Below are 19,533 nucleotides of genomic sequence, written 5' to 3' on the forward strand. Positions count from 1 at the left end.
AGCAAGCTCGCCCCCAGCCTTGGGTTTCGTTCCTAACGTGGCGTGTTTGACGCGAAACCGCGTAAGTTTTAACTACTCCTTATTTTGCTCCCTAGATCTCCTAAACGTGGTCTTTTGCTGTTATTACTCCCCATTCCGAACCTGTCAGGGTGACCCGATGGCACTTTGACAGGGCAGACTGGGATGGATTTAGAAATTATCTTGCTGATGTTCCATGGCAGTCTTTCTTCTCTAGTGATCCCAATTCTACCCAGTCCCACATTTGTGACTTAATACTAGCTGGTATGGATTTATTCATACCAAGTCAACAATTCACTAAAAGATCAAACTCTCCAAAATGGTTTGATGGCAATTGTGCCAGAGCAACAGCCCAAAAGTCATTAGCATATAACTCTTACTTAAAATAAAAAACACCTGAATCACTCTCCCAATTTAAAATTGCTAGAAATCATGCAAAAGCTGTATTAAATCTATCTAAATCAAACTTTCTTCAAAAGCAAGCATCAAAACTACTTAACAACCCTAATGACAATAGAATATTCTGGTCAACTCTTAATTCTTTCAATAATAACTTTAACAAGTCATCTTCCATTCCCCCACTAGAATCTTCAGATGGCAATATTACAAATGACCCACGTGGGAAAGCAGATATGTTTGCTAGTACCTTTGCAAGAAACTCTACCATAGATGATACCAGCCAGAATGTCTCAGTACTGTAACTTGATTCTCCTGAAATTGCCCCACTTAAAATACAGACAAGATTTGTAAAATCCATCCTAGACAATTTACCTACCAACAAAGCTCCAGGTCCAGATGGAATTCTGCCAATTGTTTTGAAAAAGTGTTCCCCTGAACTTGCCTCTGTCCTAGCTAAATTATTCAGACTATGCATACGTACTTCTTTATTCCCAAATTCATGGAAAGAAGCCAATATCCACCCAGTTCCGAAGAAAGGAAGTTCGTCTGACCCCTCCAATTACAGACCAATAGCTATCCCATCTTCTCTTGGTAAGGTATTTGAAACTTTAATTAATAAGCATATTGTTAAACATCTTGAATCCAACAATTTAATTAATGATAGACAATACGGATTTTGCCACGAAAGATCCACCATTGACATACTCAATCTCTTAACTCATACCATCCATCAATCAATTGATCTTTTTGGAGAAACTCATGCAGTAGCTCTTGATATCTCTAAAGCTTTCGACAGAGTATGGCACCGTTCCCTGCTCTCCAAACTCCCTTGCTATGGACTAACGTCTTTTGTTCCTTTGATTTCTTCTTATCTTAGTGACAGGAAAATAAGAGTAAAAGTAGATGATGTATATTCAAATTTCCACTCAATTAACGCCGGCGTGCCGCAGGGATCAGTTCTGGCGCCAACCCTATTTCTGGTTCATATTAATGATCTCTTATCTGTCACTCACAATCCCATTCACTCATATGCAGATGACTCAACACTACATAGTTCATTCACACTCAGACATCCATTTACAAAGTCTAATATCTCTACCTCTCAACTCAGTACAGCCATCTCCATAAATCAAGATCTATCTAAAATCAGTGAATGGGGACAAAACAACCTTGTCTCTTTTAATGCTAGTAAAACTAAATATATACAGTTTACTAATAGACAGATATTGCCAGATTCGTACATTACCTTCAGTGCTACTAATACAGTAGAACCTCTTTGGTCCGGACCCCTTTAATCCGGATTTCTGTTAATCCGGACAAAATTTAAAAATAATAAGCTCCAAAAATATGTTGAAAGTAATTCTAAAGTCATTTTCAGTATCGGCGCGGAAAGCGATCGTCATTCGTTTAGTCTCGGATCACGCTAGGTCGCAACATGGGCGCCTGTTTAAACACACGCTATCATTCGTTCCATCAACTAGTTCACCAACCATTTATATTTTTACATTGTATTTCTAAAGTTAATCCTCCTTACAATGCCCCTTAATGCAAGTGTAGCTTCTGTAATGAATAAAGGTGTTAAAAGGAGGAGTTTGCTTACACAACAATGGGTCAGAATATTCTGCAGTGTTTAGTGATTACTGTAGGTTATTTTTTGTACTTAAATGTGCTTTACTTGTACATCAAACATTAGCTTCTTGCCCATATGGGTGTTATCAATATGCCAGAGATGACAATGTATTTTTTGCCTACATAAGTTTTATTTTTATTCCAAATATTAGTTAATTAATTAATTTATTTTTTTGCCTACACGGGCCTTAGTCACTTACTACAATTTAAAATGTAGGCTAGTTTCTTGTCATGGCCTTACCTGTAAATTATGCAATACAAAACTGTCGTACATGATTAGTTTTGTTATTTTAGTATCCTTTCATCTTTTGCAGTTACGTAGGGTTGACATATGTCACATATGTTAATAATTAACAAACATACCATATGTAGATAGAGTTTGGTATGAACTGGAGTAATATTACCCTGATGGTCCGGACAATCTGCTAATTCGGACAACCCTTCCCCCCATATAGTCCGAATGAGAGAGGTTCTACTGTATTCCCATCTCCAAAAGTATTGAAATTCTTGGTGTCTCACTTAACAGTGCCCTCAGCTGGACCTCTCATGTCAGATCACTTGCTAAAACCGCCTCAAAGAAACTTGGATTATTGTACAGAGTCCGTAACTTCTTCGCCGATGAGCAGTTAGCTATAATTTATAAGAGTCATGTGCGCTCTCAGCTTGAATATTGCTCACCCTTGTGGAATGGTTGTGGAGAGGTTGCATTAAGACAACTAGACAAAATTCAGAATAAAGCTGTTAGAATCATTAACAACCCTGCCATTACATATAAACTACCTCCCCTGCAGGTAAGAAGGAATGTTGCCTCCCTTGCATTATTTTACAGATATTTTTTTGGCAAATGCTCAGACGAAGTTGCGTCCATCGTGCCACCTCTCCATGCCTTCCCTCGTGCTACACGGGCATCTGGTAGCGCTCATGACTGGAATGTCACTCAACCATATTGCAGAACTTCTGCCTATCAGAATTCTTTCATTCCCCGAACTGCATCTCTCTGGAACTCGCTTCCCCAGAGTTGTTTTCCTCCAAATTTCAACCTACAACTGTTCAAGTCTAACTGTTACAGATATTTTATGAACAGAGGACACCAGTAATCTGGTGTATGGATTATTTTTTTTTTCTCCATTTGTTTTTCCTTCCTCCGTTCTGTTATTAAAAAAAAAAAAAAAAAAAAAAAAAAAAAATGGTAATCAATATGAAGCACTTTGAGTGGTTAGAAGGTTTATTTAATGTTATAACTTACAAATACAGTACTGCACAGCAAAACTTCAACATACAAATACGTAAACACAAGGCAACATTCCCATGCCAAAACCAGTCGGCGTCGGAATGTTGCCTTGTGTTTATGTATTTGTATGTTGAAGTTTTGCTGTGCAGTACTGTATTTGTAAGTTATAACATTAAATAAACCTTCTAACCACTTAAAGTACTTCATATTGATTACCAATGGCAGATAACAGCAAAATACCACGTTTGGGGAGTCTAGGGAGCAAAATGGTTTCTGGACTATTCGCTGTCAAGCCAGTTCTCTGTCACAACAATAAGAAGACAACATAGACTTTGATGGATCCCCCTGAAATATAGTAATTAAAGTATTGATTAATTAATACTAAGTATATTTATAAAAGTATTGATTAATTAATATAAGTATATTTATATAATGACGGGGAATCATCCAGGGTGCAAATTGTCCTGACGGGGAATTGTTCATGTTTTGACAAGGAATTGACATGATGGCGAATTGTCTTGGAACCCACCGATCATGTGTAATCTATAACTGGTTACAAGGCTTTATTTAATGCTTTAACTTTCTTTAAGTGCTTTAACTTACAAGTGCATACCAGAATAGTAAATATTTAACTTACAAATACAGTACTGTGGAAAAGCAGTACAGCAAATATTTAACAAACAAATAAAAAAGGTAATATTCTGACGCCTATCAGAAAACTGGTTATAAGACTATATTTCTTGAACGTTATTTAATAATACTTTAACCTGCACATAAACTTACCAGAACAGTACTGTAAGTATTTAACTTACAAATACAGCACTGAGGAAAAGCAGTACAGCGAATCACATCATGTGATCAAAACAAACCGTGCGTGCTGAGCTGATGTTCGAGGATTTGGCCTTTCAAAGGCCTCTCTTGCGTAAATATATAGTTTTCGTAATGGTTCTTTAATCTTACGTTGTCTTATACATATCCCAGCACTAACCATGTATAATTGTGAGCACGTTCGGCGAGAACGTGTTCAGGGCGAGTTTACTGTATATATATATATACAGTATATATATATATATATATATATATATATATATATATATACAGTATATATATATATATATATATATATATATATATACATAAATACATGCACACATACACAGTACCCTTGCATCCAACACGGTAATATTGTCATGCACGGTTCCCGTGTTGGACCAAAAACGTGTTGGACAAACAACAGAGCTTATGTGGAAAAATGAATTATGTCAGCAACCCTAGGAAAAGTCACCCTGAATACCTACCATATACCTATACATACTGATACTACTGTAATTATAATAAATGGTACTGTATTATGAATGATAACTAACCTTTTAGGATCTACAGGAACACCCTCTGCCTCCTTCTTCCGTACGTACATACTGAGGTACCGCTCCATTATGATGATTGCTGGGTCAATAGGCCTGCACCTGGAGTCAAGTGGCCCACCTTTGTAAGCCTTCATTGCTGCCAGGGTCTTGTCTTGGTGCTTTATTATGGTCCTCACGCTGGCTTCATTCACGTCGTAGGCCTTGGCGATGTCCACATTCATTTCCCGTTTCTTCTTCCTCTGAGGGAGGGATGTGCCGCTGCTTCTTGGGATTCTCAGAAGGCTTCCTAGGCATCGTGAGCAGGATAAAATGCAATAGCAAGGGCAGAAAATGCAGCGAGAAAAAAAGCACTGTCCACTGCGAATTATGCGACTGAGTGGCACTGCGGCGGGAGAAATTTAAACAAAACATGACATGAGGGCAGAAGTGTTTTTAATTGGGAGACATCACAATCACGTCACGATAGCGGACGGGGGAGGCTACTTGATTGGAAGTTTTGATTGGCTGTCAGCGTCACAGGAACGTCCAGTATGACCGTTTTGGACTGGGGGTGATCGTGCTAGAGGCGAACTCTGCTGATTTCGCCTACTTCTTGGAGCTCTGTCCGTGTTATGCAAAACACACGTGTGTTACAGTAATTAAATCTCATTCAGTCGTACTAATTTTTTGCTGTCTGTACTGGATGCAAATCGTGCTGGACAAACGTGTGTTGGACGTGAGGGTACTGTATATATATATATATATATATATATATATATATATATATATATATATATATTTATATCTATCTATCTATCTATCTGTCTATTGCCAGATGCCATAATCCCATATGGGGTGTATATATACAGTAATCCCTCCACTATCCGATGTAATAGATCCAAAGGCATGTCCAGAAAGTGGTCCTGTCCGGATAGCGGGCCCCAGCCTCCTGGACTTGTACTTATGGACCCTAACTCAGAAAAACACCTATACAACTCTCTCTGGACATGCATATCACCTATTTAAGACCCAAATCACACCAATAAGGGACATAAAAGACTGAAATAAATACAAAAGAACCAAAGAATGAGGTTTTAGAGGTGAGTTTATACAATATTAAACCTTCTGGGTACTGTACTTGCAACAAGTCCCTGGCTCCTGGACTGGTTTCAACCGCCCATTTGCACTCCACAGTTAATCCTTTGCACTCTAAATTCTAAATTCTTAACACTGCAGAACACTGTAAATTCCCGTGTGGTCTAGTGGCGAGGTATTGCAGTTTATTCACTGTTTATTCACAAAAAACGAGCACATGTGGCTTCCATTACGATAAGCATCTGCTCTCGATCGGAGTTAGGCTGTGACTGTTGATGATGAGGTAACAGAGTTGCCAGATCGCAATGGCCACATTACCAAACTCCTCAGTTTTCATTACCAAATTTAACTTTTTATTACGAAATTCGTAAAGCTAGCATTTATTCTTCACTAATTATATATCTATCTATCTATCTATTGCCAGACGCCAGTGAAAATTCATGTAATCACTCTTCTTATAATTAACACTATGTTGATTATTTTCATGCTATATAGGCTAGCAGATTAATCAGAGAGAGCAAACAATCCACCATCTCCATCCTGTGTATCCTCACACATGTGAAAAATCCGTTTGGTATTGCATTATTCTGATTCATTACCAAACGAATTTTTCATTACCAAACTGGCCCACATTTGGTAATGAAAAATGCCAAATGGCACCCATGTCAGGGGAGGGGGGAAGGGGGAGGAAAGAAAGGGTGAAGGGTTCATGGTGTAACAGCTGTTCGTTGCCCCGTGGCAATTTCAAATTACGAGTAGGAAAAAAATCAGATTTTGGGGGGATTTTTTTCTTTTTTTGGCCATTTTTGGGTTCCAAAGGTCCAGGCCCACAGTGTCCGGTAAGTGGGGTGTCCGGAAAGTGGGCATCCGGAAAGTACAAGGATTACTATATATATATATATATATATATATATATATGTATATATATATATATTTATATATATATATATATACAGTAAAATCTCAAATTTCGATAGACATATGTACCAAAAAACCGCTTCTAAATTCAAAACATCGAAATTTAAACTGAACTTCTTATGGGAAAAATCAGTTTGGTTCCAGGGCCTCCCAACTTCACTACGTAAAATCATGATTTTTTGCCCACACTCCCTGTAAACTTTATGAACTATAAATATGCTTAAGTAACTGTAGTTCTGCACTGTATTGCCATACTGTACTGTAGTATAGAATACAGCAAAATTTGTTACAGTTTGTCAGTACCCTGTCACAGTTTTTATTACAGTAGTTACAGCACACTGTACAGTACGGTACTAACCTTAGATTATGGAATATAATCACTTGGCTGGCTGGTGTTGTGGTGTGTGGCAGGGGTGGACCACTTAGTTGAAGTAGCCTCCTCTGTGGAGGTATCCAACCCAAATTCCTCAAAATGAAAATCATCCTTGAATATCTGGACATCTGCAGTGTCAATGTCTTCCTCCTCACCCTCTTGGATGGTTATATCTTGCAACACCCTAGTAATTGGCCTGAAGTAGGTGATGATCTTTGACTGTTTCTGCTTGTGAAGCCCGTGACAGCATCAAAATTTGCGATTTTGCATCGAAAAGTGAGGTAGGCAGACCACTCCAAAATGCATCTAAATTCGAATCATCGAATTCTAAACCGTCAAAATTTGAGTTTTTATTGTATATACTGTATATATATATATATATATATATATATATATATATATATATATATATATATATATATGTATATAAATATATACTGTATATATATATATATATATATATATATATATATATATATATATATATTTTCAACTGAATAAATTAAACCGTCCCCGAGATGGTCTGTCAGGTTGGAACTGTCCAAGGCACGTGCGGCTAATTTGAAAACATCATGTACATGTAAAGTCGTGTTAAATCGAGAAACCCTTGTTAGTTAAACATATCTCCTTAAATATATGCTAGTGTTAAAACGAAAACGTGCTGTTTAAACTCGCTTTTGTTGAGAGGTTACTGTATTTCCCACTCCAGAAATAATAAGAAAAATGTAACAGACTATCAAGAAGAGGGATTGATTTGGTAAGATGTTGCTGCTGTTTAGTGTAAAGCATATTTTACCAAATCTTTTTTATGTTAGGTTAAACTGCTAGGTTACCTTAGGTTAGATTAGGTAAGGTTAAAGTGTAACATAAAGAAGAGGTACAAAAAAGCAACTAGGATGTATATTGGATGTGACCGCCATTACACTTGAGAACTCCACAGAAGAGACATGGCTAAAAACAATAGGGAAAGAAAAATAACATGAAATGTTTATTTACCACCCCAGAAATAATCAGAAAGATAACAAAGACTAACAGGAGGAAGAAGAACTGAGTTGGTATGGTGCATCTGCTGCCTAAAGTAAAGCATATGTTTACCCATTTGGGTGTATTTTAAGGAGATAATTATGAAGTGGGAACATTACCACAACTAATTTTTACCTCCCCTTGAATTTATTTGGAGGTTTTATAAAAGTGTACAGAAGTGCATTTTTTAGTACAAAGAGGATCCATCTGTAAACAAGGAAAATCTGATTATATAAGGGATAGGTTAAGTTAAGTTAAGAATGGGATATATAGCACAAGTCAACACAGGATTTCAAGGATTTTGAAATGCTGTATATAGGTATTTATGTTACAGCATTTAGAAACATTTCTATAAAATTTCTGTCAGAAACAAATAATAAAAGAGCTATTATTTAATGTGCCAATTTACGTGTGTGTACCTCCTCCCTCTGTCCCTCTAGTAGCTTTCCTCAGAACTTGATAGAACTAATTATCACCTGTTTTTTTTAATTTACAATCAATCAGAGTGCTCTGACTTGCACCAGAATACAGCAAGGATTTGAAGTCAGTGCATTCATGACTGTTTTGTTGCATGAGTTGCTGAAACCCTCTCCAAACAACGAGGAAGTTTTACGAGAACTTGGAGGCTAATTTACAGTGTCTTTGGTTCATTTCATTTTTTGTTTCGTTTTTGAAGGCTCCAACATGTTTGCATGCGTTGGCCTTGGTCACCTAATGGTGGCTGTCCATGCTGCGTGATCTATGGCAGCCTCCCTGTTCAGTCCCTTAACCCTGAGGTCACACTTAATGACCTCGTCCTACTTCTTTTTCAGTCTACCCCTCACCACCCCGCCCCCAATATCAACACTTTTCACTTTCTGCACCCAATTATCATCTCCCATCCTCTCCACATGCCCAGACCACCTCAATCTACCTCTCTTCATTACAACACCAATACACTCCAGTCCCATCCTACCTCTCAACCCTTCCATTGTAAACCCAGCCCCCCCCAGGCCTTGCACGCAGGGATGCACGGCACATCCACCTAATCATTGTCATTTCTGTACGTTTGAGCCTACAGATATCCTCTTTCTTTACTGCCTAGGTCTCACTACCATACAGTATTACACTCCTGACACATGCTGCATACAAAGATCCCTTAGCATGTAAGGAGAGCCCTCTCAGTGTCAGGAGAGGCAACAGCTCCCTGAACTTCTTCCAACCATTTCTCACCCTAGCCACAGAGCTAGCTCCAGCCCCACCTCCAGCACATAACATGTCTCCCAAGTAGCAAAATTCTTTCACACAAGAGACTTATACAGCAAGTTCAATCCTTTCATGCCTGACAATCTCCACCTGCTTTTCCCAACATGCCCCACACGCTTCGTTCGTTTCGTTTCGTTTTTAAAGGCTCCAACATGCTTGCATGCGTCGGCCTTGGACACCTAATGGCGGCTTTCCATGCTGCATGATCCATTGCAGCCTCCCTGTTGTCCCCTAACCCTGAGGTCACACTTAATGACCTCGTCCCATGTCTTTCTCGGTCTACCCCTCGTAACCCCACCCCCAGTATTAACACTTCTCACCCTCCTCACCCAATTATCATCCCCCATCCTCTCCACATGTCCAAACCATCTCAATCTACCCCTCCTCATCACAACACCAATACACTCCAGTCCCATCCTACCTCTCAACACTTCCATCGTGAACCCAATCCCCCCAGACCTTGGACCCAGGGATGCACTACACATCCACCTAATCATTGTCATTTCTGTATGTCTGAGCCGGCGAATATCTTCCTCTTTCACTGCCCAGGTCTCTCTACCATAAAGCATTACACTCCTAACACATGCTGCTTACAAAGATCCCTTAGCACAGAGGGAGAGTCCTCTCAATGTCAGGAGAGGCAAGAGCTCCCTGAACTTCCTCCAACCACTTCTCATCCTAGCCACAGAGCCAGCTCCAGCCCCACCTCCAGAACACAACATGTCTCCCAAATAACAAAACTCTTCCACACACTCAAGAGATTCACCAGCAAGTTCAATTCATTCACGTCTGACAATCTCCACCTGCTCTCCCCGACATGCCGTACACATAAAATCAGCATTATCTCGCAGTCTACCTCTGATACCACTACATCTCTTATGCACCCATTTATCACAAACACCGCACAAGATGGAATTACTTCCCACGCCCTTGTGGCAAACTGCACATGGCCACTCTCCCTCGTCTTTGACAGTACCGCCACCAACCCTAGATATCATCACTTTTGTTTTATCTGCATTTACCCTTAAACCCTTGTGCCCCATACCATCTCTCCACTTCCTAAACCTTTCCTCTGCCTCCCTTTCGTTCTCTGCAATCAACATCAAATCATCAGCATACAACAACTTCCACGGGAGTCTGTTTCTAACGTCACATGAAAGGGCTTCAAGTACCATGATAAACAACTTGGGACTCAAAACTGACCCCTGATGGATACCAACATTCACGGAATACCCATCACTCAAATCTCCATTCACTCTTACCAGGGAGTAAGCACCCACATACATAGCCATAACCACCCTAACCAGCCACTCCTCCAAGCCAAGCTTTCTCATTGCCTACTTCACCACCTCTCTAGGGGCTTTGTCAGAGGCCTTTTCCAAATAAACAAAAACAAAATAAAGATCCCTTCTTCTACCAATATATTTTTCCTGAAGCTGTCGAACAGTGAATATGGCATCAGTGGTCCCCCTACCTGGCATAAACCCAAATTGCATCTCATCAATATTCACTCTTTCTCTAATGATACCTTCTAAAACTCTCTTCATTGCCTTCATTATCTGATCTAAAAGCTTTATACCTCTATAATTTCTTCTTTCCAGGGCATCACCCTTCCCTTTATACACATTTACAATTACACTCTTCTGCCAATTATCTGGGACAACACACTCATAAATAATCCTATTTATCAGGTCAGTGACTAACTTCACCACTATATTGCCTGAGGCCTTCAACATTTTGGCAGTCAACCCAGACACACCTGCTGCCTTCCCCACCTTCATCCTGCCTATTGCCTCACTCACAGTAGCAGCATCAATCAAAGGCCAAGGACCAGACACTGGATCTGCTGGCTCCAAACCTTCTCTGTTCTAGTCAAACTCCTCATTCTACAACCGGTTATAATGCTCTCTCCATGCATCTTTAATATCCTCACCGTTCACCACTACCCTTCCTTCATCATTCTTCACACACTGCTCACCTATAATATCCTGATTATCCCTCTTCGCTTGACCTGCCACCCTAAATATCATATTTTTCCTTTCTCCATGATTTAGGTTATCAAGTAAAAGTCTCTTTGAGTCAGACTTCACCCTGTATATCTCTCTTCTAGCCCTACGTTTGGCAGCCAAATATTCCTCTTTGTTACCACCCTTCTTCCATTCCCAGAAAAGCCTTCTTTTCTCCTTAACTGTGAAAAGTAAACTTTGGGGGTCTGGGGGTTTTTGTCATCTCAGTTTGGCTTCCATGCTTGTGTAGTGTAAGGTCTATCTTTTAACTGCAGCTACATGGTCTAGGTTAGATTGAATGGGATCTGGGTAGGTTAGTGCCAAAACATCCTATCATAAATGCCGAAAAAATTATAATTTCAGCAATAAAACTACTTTTCCTATGTTTTTTTTTTCACACTATTCATTCAATTTTATGTAGATCTGTCTCAGTCTATTGCCAGACACCTTAATCCTAGAAGGGGTGGCCACAAACAAATTGTCTTCATGCCGTCCTGTTTCGTGCCATTTCACTGCCCTTCTCCCAGCTCACACCCCCATCTCTCATATACCTCTCCACTCCATCCCTCCATCTCATCCTAGGCCTCCCCCTCCTTCTCACTCACATACACTTCTCATTAGTCTTTCACTCTCCTTCCCCTCCACATGGCCAGACCACCATCATGCATTTTTCCTAACACTTTCTATCACACCCACACCACAATGCTCCTTCGCTTCCTAATTTGTCAATCTGTCTCTCCATTTAACATCACATGCTCCTCTTGAATAACTTATTTCCAATTATCTCACTCTTGACTTGTGTCCTTCCAACAAGATCCAAGCCTCACATCTATACAGTACATTAGAGTTGGTATCACAAGACTATCATGCAGTGACTTTTTTACTTCTGTGCTCACTTCCTTATTTCTTATCACTGCTTTCAAAGAATGAGCAACCTTTCTTCCTTGTTGTGCACTTTCAAGCATTTCATCCTCCAGACTTCCATCCTTACTCATCATACTACCCAGGTACTTAAATGCACTCACATTTTCCATTTCTTCACTATCCAACCTCACTGTACATTCAGTGACTTCACTTCTCTTGAAGACCATAATTTTACTCTTCCCTACATTCTTCTTTAGATTCTGTTTCTTACATACTCTCCCAAACTCATTTACCAAACCTTGCAGTTCCCTTTCATCTTCTTTTAACAATACAGTATCATCAGCAAACAGCAGTACAGGAAGTATATATCCTGCAAACGACAGTACAGGAAGTTTCCAAATGCCCTACAGACCAAACAAAACAAGGCCCTAAAAATAATCACAGGCTGCACCGCTACTACACCCACAGACCAGCTACATCAAGAAACCACAGTCCTCAAAGTCATGGATCATCTAGACATGAGAGGCACCCAAATTCTCGCTGCAGCCTCCACAAACCCAGAACATCCACTACACTACATGGCAACACATCCACACACCCCAAGGAACATCAAAACAACACCCAGCACACGGTATCATACATAAATACTGTCATCTTTCCCCCCTCGCCTGCCTCAGACCAGCTTCCAGAAGCTTATCCATACTCAGATCACTCGCTGCTCCATTCAGTCACTTAAAGACAACACACAGCTGCATGCACAGCCTCCTGATATCCAACCTTCTGAATCCTGTCTCCCTTGAGAGGAGAGAGTCCACCTGGCCAGGCTGAGATGTGGGCATCATCCAGCCCTCTTAAGTTATCAGAAGAGGCCGGATGACTCTGTTGCTGATGCCTGTCCAGGATGTAACACAACACTCCATACTATTAAGCACATTAAGGAAAACTGCATTGCACACAATCATCTACGCCAACAGCACAACATATAACCCCTTGAGAGCTCTGTGGGAAAGCCTGGTTTCGGCCGTGGCCTTCCTCAGGGACTAGGGGCTGTTCGGCCAGACTGCCTAAGGAACAACTACTACTGCTACTAAATTGCCCTTTCTCATTAGGGCTGTTCCGACATCCACTACCCTGCCTTGTATCTATTTTATAACCCCATCCATATACACACTGAACAACCATGGTGACATGACACATCTGTGTTTCAATCCAACATTCAGATAGAAAAATTCTCTAAGTTCACTATCCATATGCACTGCAGCCTTAGCACCCTCATACATACTTTTCACAGCATTGAACAACTTCCCATTTACCCCATATATTCTTAGTATTTTCCACATTCCTTGTCTGTCCACTCAGTCATATGCCTCCTCTAAGTCCATAAAGGCTGCATACAACTTCTTTTCCTTCTCAAGAAACTTTTCCACTAGAGACCTAAGAACGAATATCTGATCTTCACAACCTCTTCCCTTCCTAAAACCGCCCTGTTCTTCTCCAACTAATTCCTCTGTTATTTTCCTAACTCTGTCATTAAATATCCTACCATATACTTTTCCTATTACACTGAAGACAAATGCCTCTATGATTACGACACACTTCTTTTTCCCCTTTTCCTTTGTACAGGGAAATAATTATATGGTACCTTACTTCCAATCCCCCGGGACTTTACCTTCCTCCCAGGCCAATCCGCACATCTTCCATATCCATTCTACTACTATCTCCCCCTCATGCATCAGCATTTCATCACGCAGTCCATAAATTCCTGGAGCTTTCCCCAATTTGACTTTCTTCATTGCTGCCATTACTTCCATCCTACTGATCTCTTCCTCCCCTCTCTCTTCCCTCCTTCTCCCAGCGTATTGCAAATCACTCTCTTTCCCACCATCACCACCACCCTTGTGATACGGGGTATCAACTGGAAAACAAATTATTTTTGACAGAAAAGCCTATAATACTTGAACAAATGGCAAAAAATCATTAGATACCAGGTAAGCGTAGCTCCATTGCCGAAAATGTGATGTGGATTCTGCTAAATTTTAAGTTAAATATGGTTAGGTTTGCATATACAGCAATAGGTTAGATTAGGTTAGGATAAATTAAGTTAGGTAAGGTTAGGCTTTAATTATTTGGGCTGGGTTGTGTTGCAAAAAAAGCTAAGGTTAGGTTTGGATAAATCAGCACTAATAAGGGTACTTTAATTTTGTGCCAAGAATGGTTACAAGATGGCATCCATAGTTCCATGGTGCACAAGATAGCATCTGCTTTTCTTAGGCATTGTTGGGGACTGTAAACAAAGACCACATATTAAACACTGTTCACCTCTTATAAAAGAATTTAAGGCATAAAGACTTGAAAACACACTCAGTGAATATGGTACTCAAAGAATCACATAAAGGGCTTTGGTAAAGAACAAAACTGAAGAAAACTGCAAAATAAAGGGGTTCCACATCCAGAATATTACCAACAGCAGTAGTTTCAGTTTCTGTTACTGTTTTGCAAATTAGACACTTGAAATGGTGGTGTCTATTTGTTGAACAGGTTGATGAAAAAAAAAAAATGCTGTACATATAAAACCAGATATACAGTATTGATAGTTAGGCACAAGTTACTCTGAAATATCCAATTTTATCAAAGCACTGGGCTGGGTGAAGTGGACCATGTGGACCACTGGGGTGGACCAGACCAGGATCATTTTAATCGTGAATAACATCTACCTTATGTAAATAGTTTTTTGAAGGATTTTGGGTACAGTATCTGTCATCAGCAGCAACCATTTATGTGTATTGTTTGTAAGTATGAAGTTGGTGCAGTTGGTTTTACCAAGATAAGATAATTTTGAGTAATGTATGTAAAATCTATGAAAAATAAACATCATCCAGTATACATGTATTACCATTATGCTGGGAATCGAACCTTGGACTCTCAGGTGAGAGCTAGGCTGCAATCCACTAGGCCACAACCAGGTAAAAGTTATCTTACATCACAATCTTTGATGGCAGACTTTGTTTTTCAAAAACCTAGGTGAAGTTTCTTCTTATGAACATAATATCAGTCATAGATACAGGCATACCCCAGTTTAACAATGTAATTGGTTAGGTAAAACTCCATCGTTAGGCGGGTTATCGTATATCGGGGTACTTTTAACATGTAATGTGGAGCGTTTACCAGCCTTGGGTTTCCCCCCAAACCAGGCCCCAGACCCACCCAAATGAGCCCAAAAACTAGTTTAAAGGCAATCTAAATGGCCTAACAGCTGTCAAGGAAGCTAACCTAAGCCTAACACCAGTAAATAACTCACTGAAACCAACAAAGGAAGTCTGAAAATCGTCAAATATATGTCTGGAAAAAATCAAGCTTAGTTAACTGTACCCTAAAATGACAATGTTCACCCCACCTATGGCTAAAACACATTAATCTAAGTCTAAAAATAGTTTATAAATCAACCTAAACACACAATTTTAGTCAAAATATCATCAAAATTGGAAAAAAAAAATCAAAACCCATTGTTAAACTGGGGTTTGGCTATCATTAAGCCGGGGAATTGCATCTAGGGGTATCGTATATTGAGGTATTACAGTACCGGTACCCTCGCGTCCAACACGGTAATATTGTCATGTATGGGTCCCATGTTGGACCAAAAACGTGTTGGACAAACAACAGAGCTTATGGGGAAAAATGAATTATGTCCGCAACCCTAGGAAAAGTCACCCTAAATACCTACCGTATACCTATACATATATTGGTACTACTGTAATTATAATAAATGATACTGTACTATGAATGATAACTAACCTTTTAGGACAGTGTTGGTGGGCTTGCTGGGAATGGAAGATGATATCCGAGGCTGTAGGTAGTCCTACTGGGTCCCTGGAGGATGGCTGCTGGCGTCACTAGCAGATAATGGCTGCTGCTTCTCCTCAACCTCCCTCATAAATCCTTTGAAACTCCTCTCCCCTTTCTTCTGCCTCTCGATGAATTCTAGCTTGGTGGCCTGAGGGAGGTGCCACCGCTTCTTGGGGTTCTCAGAAGGCTTCCTAGGCATCGTGAGCAGGGTAAAATGCAGTAGCAAGGGCAGAAAATGCAGCGAGAAAAAAGCACCATCCGATGTAAATTATGCGACTGAATGGCACTGTGGCAGGAGAAATTTAAACAAAACATCACGTGAGAGCAGAAGTGTTTTTCATTGGGCGACATCATGATCACGGCATGATAGCGGGTGGGGGATTCTACTTGATCGGAAGTTTTGATTGGCTGTCAGCGTCACGGGAATGTCCAGTATGACTGTGTTGGACCAGGTGTGATCGTGCTATAGGCAAACTCTGCGGATTTCACCCACTTCTCGGAGCTCCGTCAGTGTTATGTTTACGCACCCGTTTTACAGTACTTAAATCATATTAAATCGTACTAATTTTTTGCTCTCCGTGCTGGACGCGAATCGTGCTGGACAAACATGTGTTGGATGCAAGGGTACTGTACTGTAATTCAATTTGTGTTTGAATATTTATCAGTGTCAGTACTTAATGTGGAATATATACAAAAACATGAAGAACAACAGTGGTTGTTATGGTGAAAGACTATTGTTGATCCATGTTTGCCCTAGTGTGTTTACACTTCACTGAGGCAGACTTGGATCGACAGGTATTTCCTCTGTGTTCATTTTTTTACCACTAAATTTTAAAATTGCAAATGTGTGTGTGTGTGTGTGTGTGTGTGTGTGTGTGTGTGTGTGTGTGTGTGTGTGTGTGTGTGTACACTTGCTTGTGTGCATGTTTGTGCACAAGCTTGTGTTAGTGCATAGATATATGTGTGTGTAAGAGTACGTCCTTCAGAGTATTCATGAAAACAAAGAAAGCAATGTAGAGTAAGAACGAAATGAAGTAACTTCAGAACATAGCGATGTAATCTACAGTAAGTTCTTTTCAAGTTTTGTCATTAATTGCATATTTTATTTTACTTACAAGATCACCTCAAGTGGTTTCAGTACGTAAACAAAGTGTGCTAAATGTCATTAGCATGAATCCTGATAAAAAACTTTATTTAATATAGGCACAGTATTTAACAAATTGAGTTAAGCAACGTTGGGTCTGGTTAGTACTTGGATGGGTGACCGCCGGGGAACACCAGATGCTGTTGGCATTCCCTACGTGTCAAGTGGGGTTGGTGGAGGATTAGTGGCCCTCCCTGTAAAACAATTAACTCTAAGCCCTTGGCCACCCCGTCTGGGATACATGGCGTCTGGCAATGAATGAATGAATGATGAGTCCATGGGTGGTCCAACTTCACCACATGATGTGCATGAACTAGATCACACAATGGCTTTAATAATGTGGTAAGAAAAGATGGTTATTTGGTTTAGCTTATACATACTGTAGTTCACTGTGCTGGCATGATAACGCTGAAGAGTGAACAGTTTTTATCCACTGATGTTAGTACAAAGTTTGTAATTTTGTGGCCTGGTTCACCCCAGCTGGTGCAACTGAATATCCGTATATCGCCAGATGCCATAATCGCTTAACCCCTAAAACGCGGCTGTGTACAGTCGTTTCCCCCTGATTGGCGGGGTTGTAGCGCGGTCTGAGTACCTGTAGGAAAATATTCGCCAAAAATCAGAGATTAACCCTAGAACATTATACTTTTTATGGCAGATAGTACTTACATTCAGCTTTCTCCAGAGACAGGTGTTGAGCCTTCGTGGACTATCCAAGGACTTGTGGAGACTTGCAAAGTTGGGTAACCAAATCTTCACTTTCACACCTCCAGCAACCCGGTTTCCCCTCTACCACAGCCTCATTCTGTCACAGTAAACTTTATACTACAACGTAAAGGTAGTTAGGAATCCGTATTTGTACAATAAGCACTGAAAATAAGGCTAAAATCAATGGAGCGTACGGCCGACATGCACTGTGGCGGCGGTCTTCCCGTCACTCAACAAACATTTCCATTTTCACAGCTAAAAACATGTATACTACATTATTTTCAATCATATTACTTCCCAAAAGATCACCACAGCGCTCTTTTTATTCTGCCTTACGTCCGCCACTTTATTCTCGTTCCTGTCGGCCGCTTGCACTGACTGGGAAGAGCTAGAACTTGCCATAATGTCACTTTGAAAGCCTGCAGTAAACTGACGCTAAACAGAGGCAAACCGTGAGAAAAAAAGCTAGTGTTACAACTGGGGAAACAAGCGTTTCCTAGTAGCATAAACTGCTTGTGATAGGAGAGCGCAGATTTACAGTTCTGAGCGCTCAGAGCGCTGCCATGTATCACAGCCAGGCTGGCCGGGCCGTGGTGGTGGGGGGGACGGGGGGAAAACGCAATATTTGGCAACAACTGAGGTCAGTAGTACAAAGGTAAAGTATGCTAGTTGTAGCTAGAGGGTGGTGGTACTGATAGACAATACCAGCTGGAGCCTGCTTGCCCGCGGTTATTCAAAATTTACTAAAATCACAAATGCGACGACCCGCTGTCCTGTCCTTTTGGCCGAGCGTCGCAAACGCGACGATCTGCGTTTTAGGGGTTAAGGGGTGGCTGTTTGACTTTGAGTTAACTGTTTTATGGGGAGGGGCACTAACCCCCTGCCAACCCAGTTGTTGACACGTAGGGAACACGTATGGGTTGGTTACTGTGTATGGTTACCATCCAGCATTGTAAACAGTACCCTGACTTACAGGATATCATTAGGCTTGTCACTTAATGTAAAACCACCTGAAAAGGAAAGAAGAGTATTAAAATAATTATAACACATTACGGACAAATACATTTTCAAAATCTAGGAAAAGTTTAGTTTCGAATATATATATTATTTTATGTTTCAGTATAGGTTTGCACTACAGTAAATGCAATTTCAGTATGGATTTAATGATAATGGTATTATTCTCTTTCAGGGCTTGGATATGTATACTGCTTTCACTCACTATAATCACAAGGATTATATATGGTTCACCCTGACAACACTCTTTATATGTGTTTCATCAGTTGTCATGACTATTTTTTCACTCCACTGGTAAGTGTCTCAGTTAGAGTGTCAGTCTGCATAATGGTTATTTATCATTTACTGTAATGCTTTATAGTAAATACAGTCCAAAATGGAATCAGTCTTCCAGTATCACATGGAAAATTGTTACAGTAGCTACATTATTGTTTGTATGTATAATCTGTTTTCCACATATTATTGTGATGTGAAATATGGGTTTTTACTATCTAAAATAAACAGTTCCATGTTATCTGATGACACTGTTAAACACATTTGTAAACTTTGCCATAACTGTTTTTAGCCTTGCTGTACTTTATGTCTGGATTCTAGCTTTTTGATGTTCAGTGTTAATGATGAAAACAGTATAATGGTAGCTAGTAAATAGCTTCTAAGCATAGTAAGCTTCAGTACAT

At 40.1% G+C, this 19,533-nt stretch overlaps 1 protein-coding gene across 1 annotated transcript in view; it reads left to right on the plus strand.

Annotated features, from left to right (window-relative positions):
* The window catches only part of LOC145404962 (XK-related protein 6-like), a 63,573-nt gene that overhangs the window by 20,046 nt on the left and 23,994 nt on the right, over nucleotides 1-19,533 (plus strand). The window contains exon 2 of the mRNA XM_080276468.1: nucleotides 19,032-19,150. Within this exon, the coding sequence (XP_080132594.1) occupies nucleotides 19,032-19,150 (119 nt within the window). The remainder of the gene's footprint in view (nucleotides 1-19,031; nucleotides 19,151-19,533) is intronic.

This window comes from Coenobita brevimanus, chromosome 65 (genome assembly GCF_032717465.1).
Source record: "Coenobita brevimanus isolate Jiangsu-jjx chromosome 65, ASM3271746v2, whole genome shotgun sequence".
In the NCBI taxonomy this organism is placed as follows: Eukaryota; Metazoa; Arthropoda; class Malacostraca; order Decapoda; family Coenobitidae; genus Coenobita; species Coenobita brevimanus.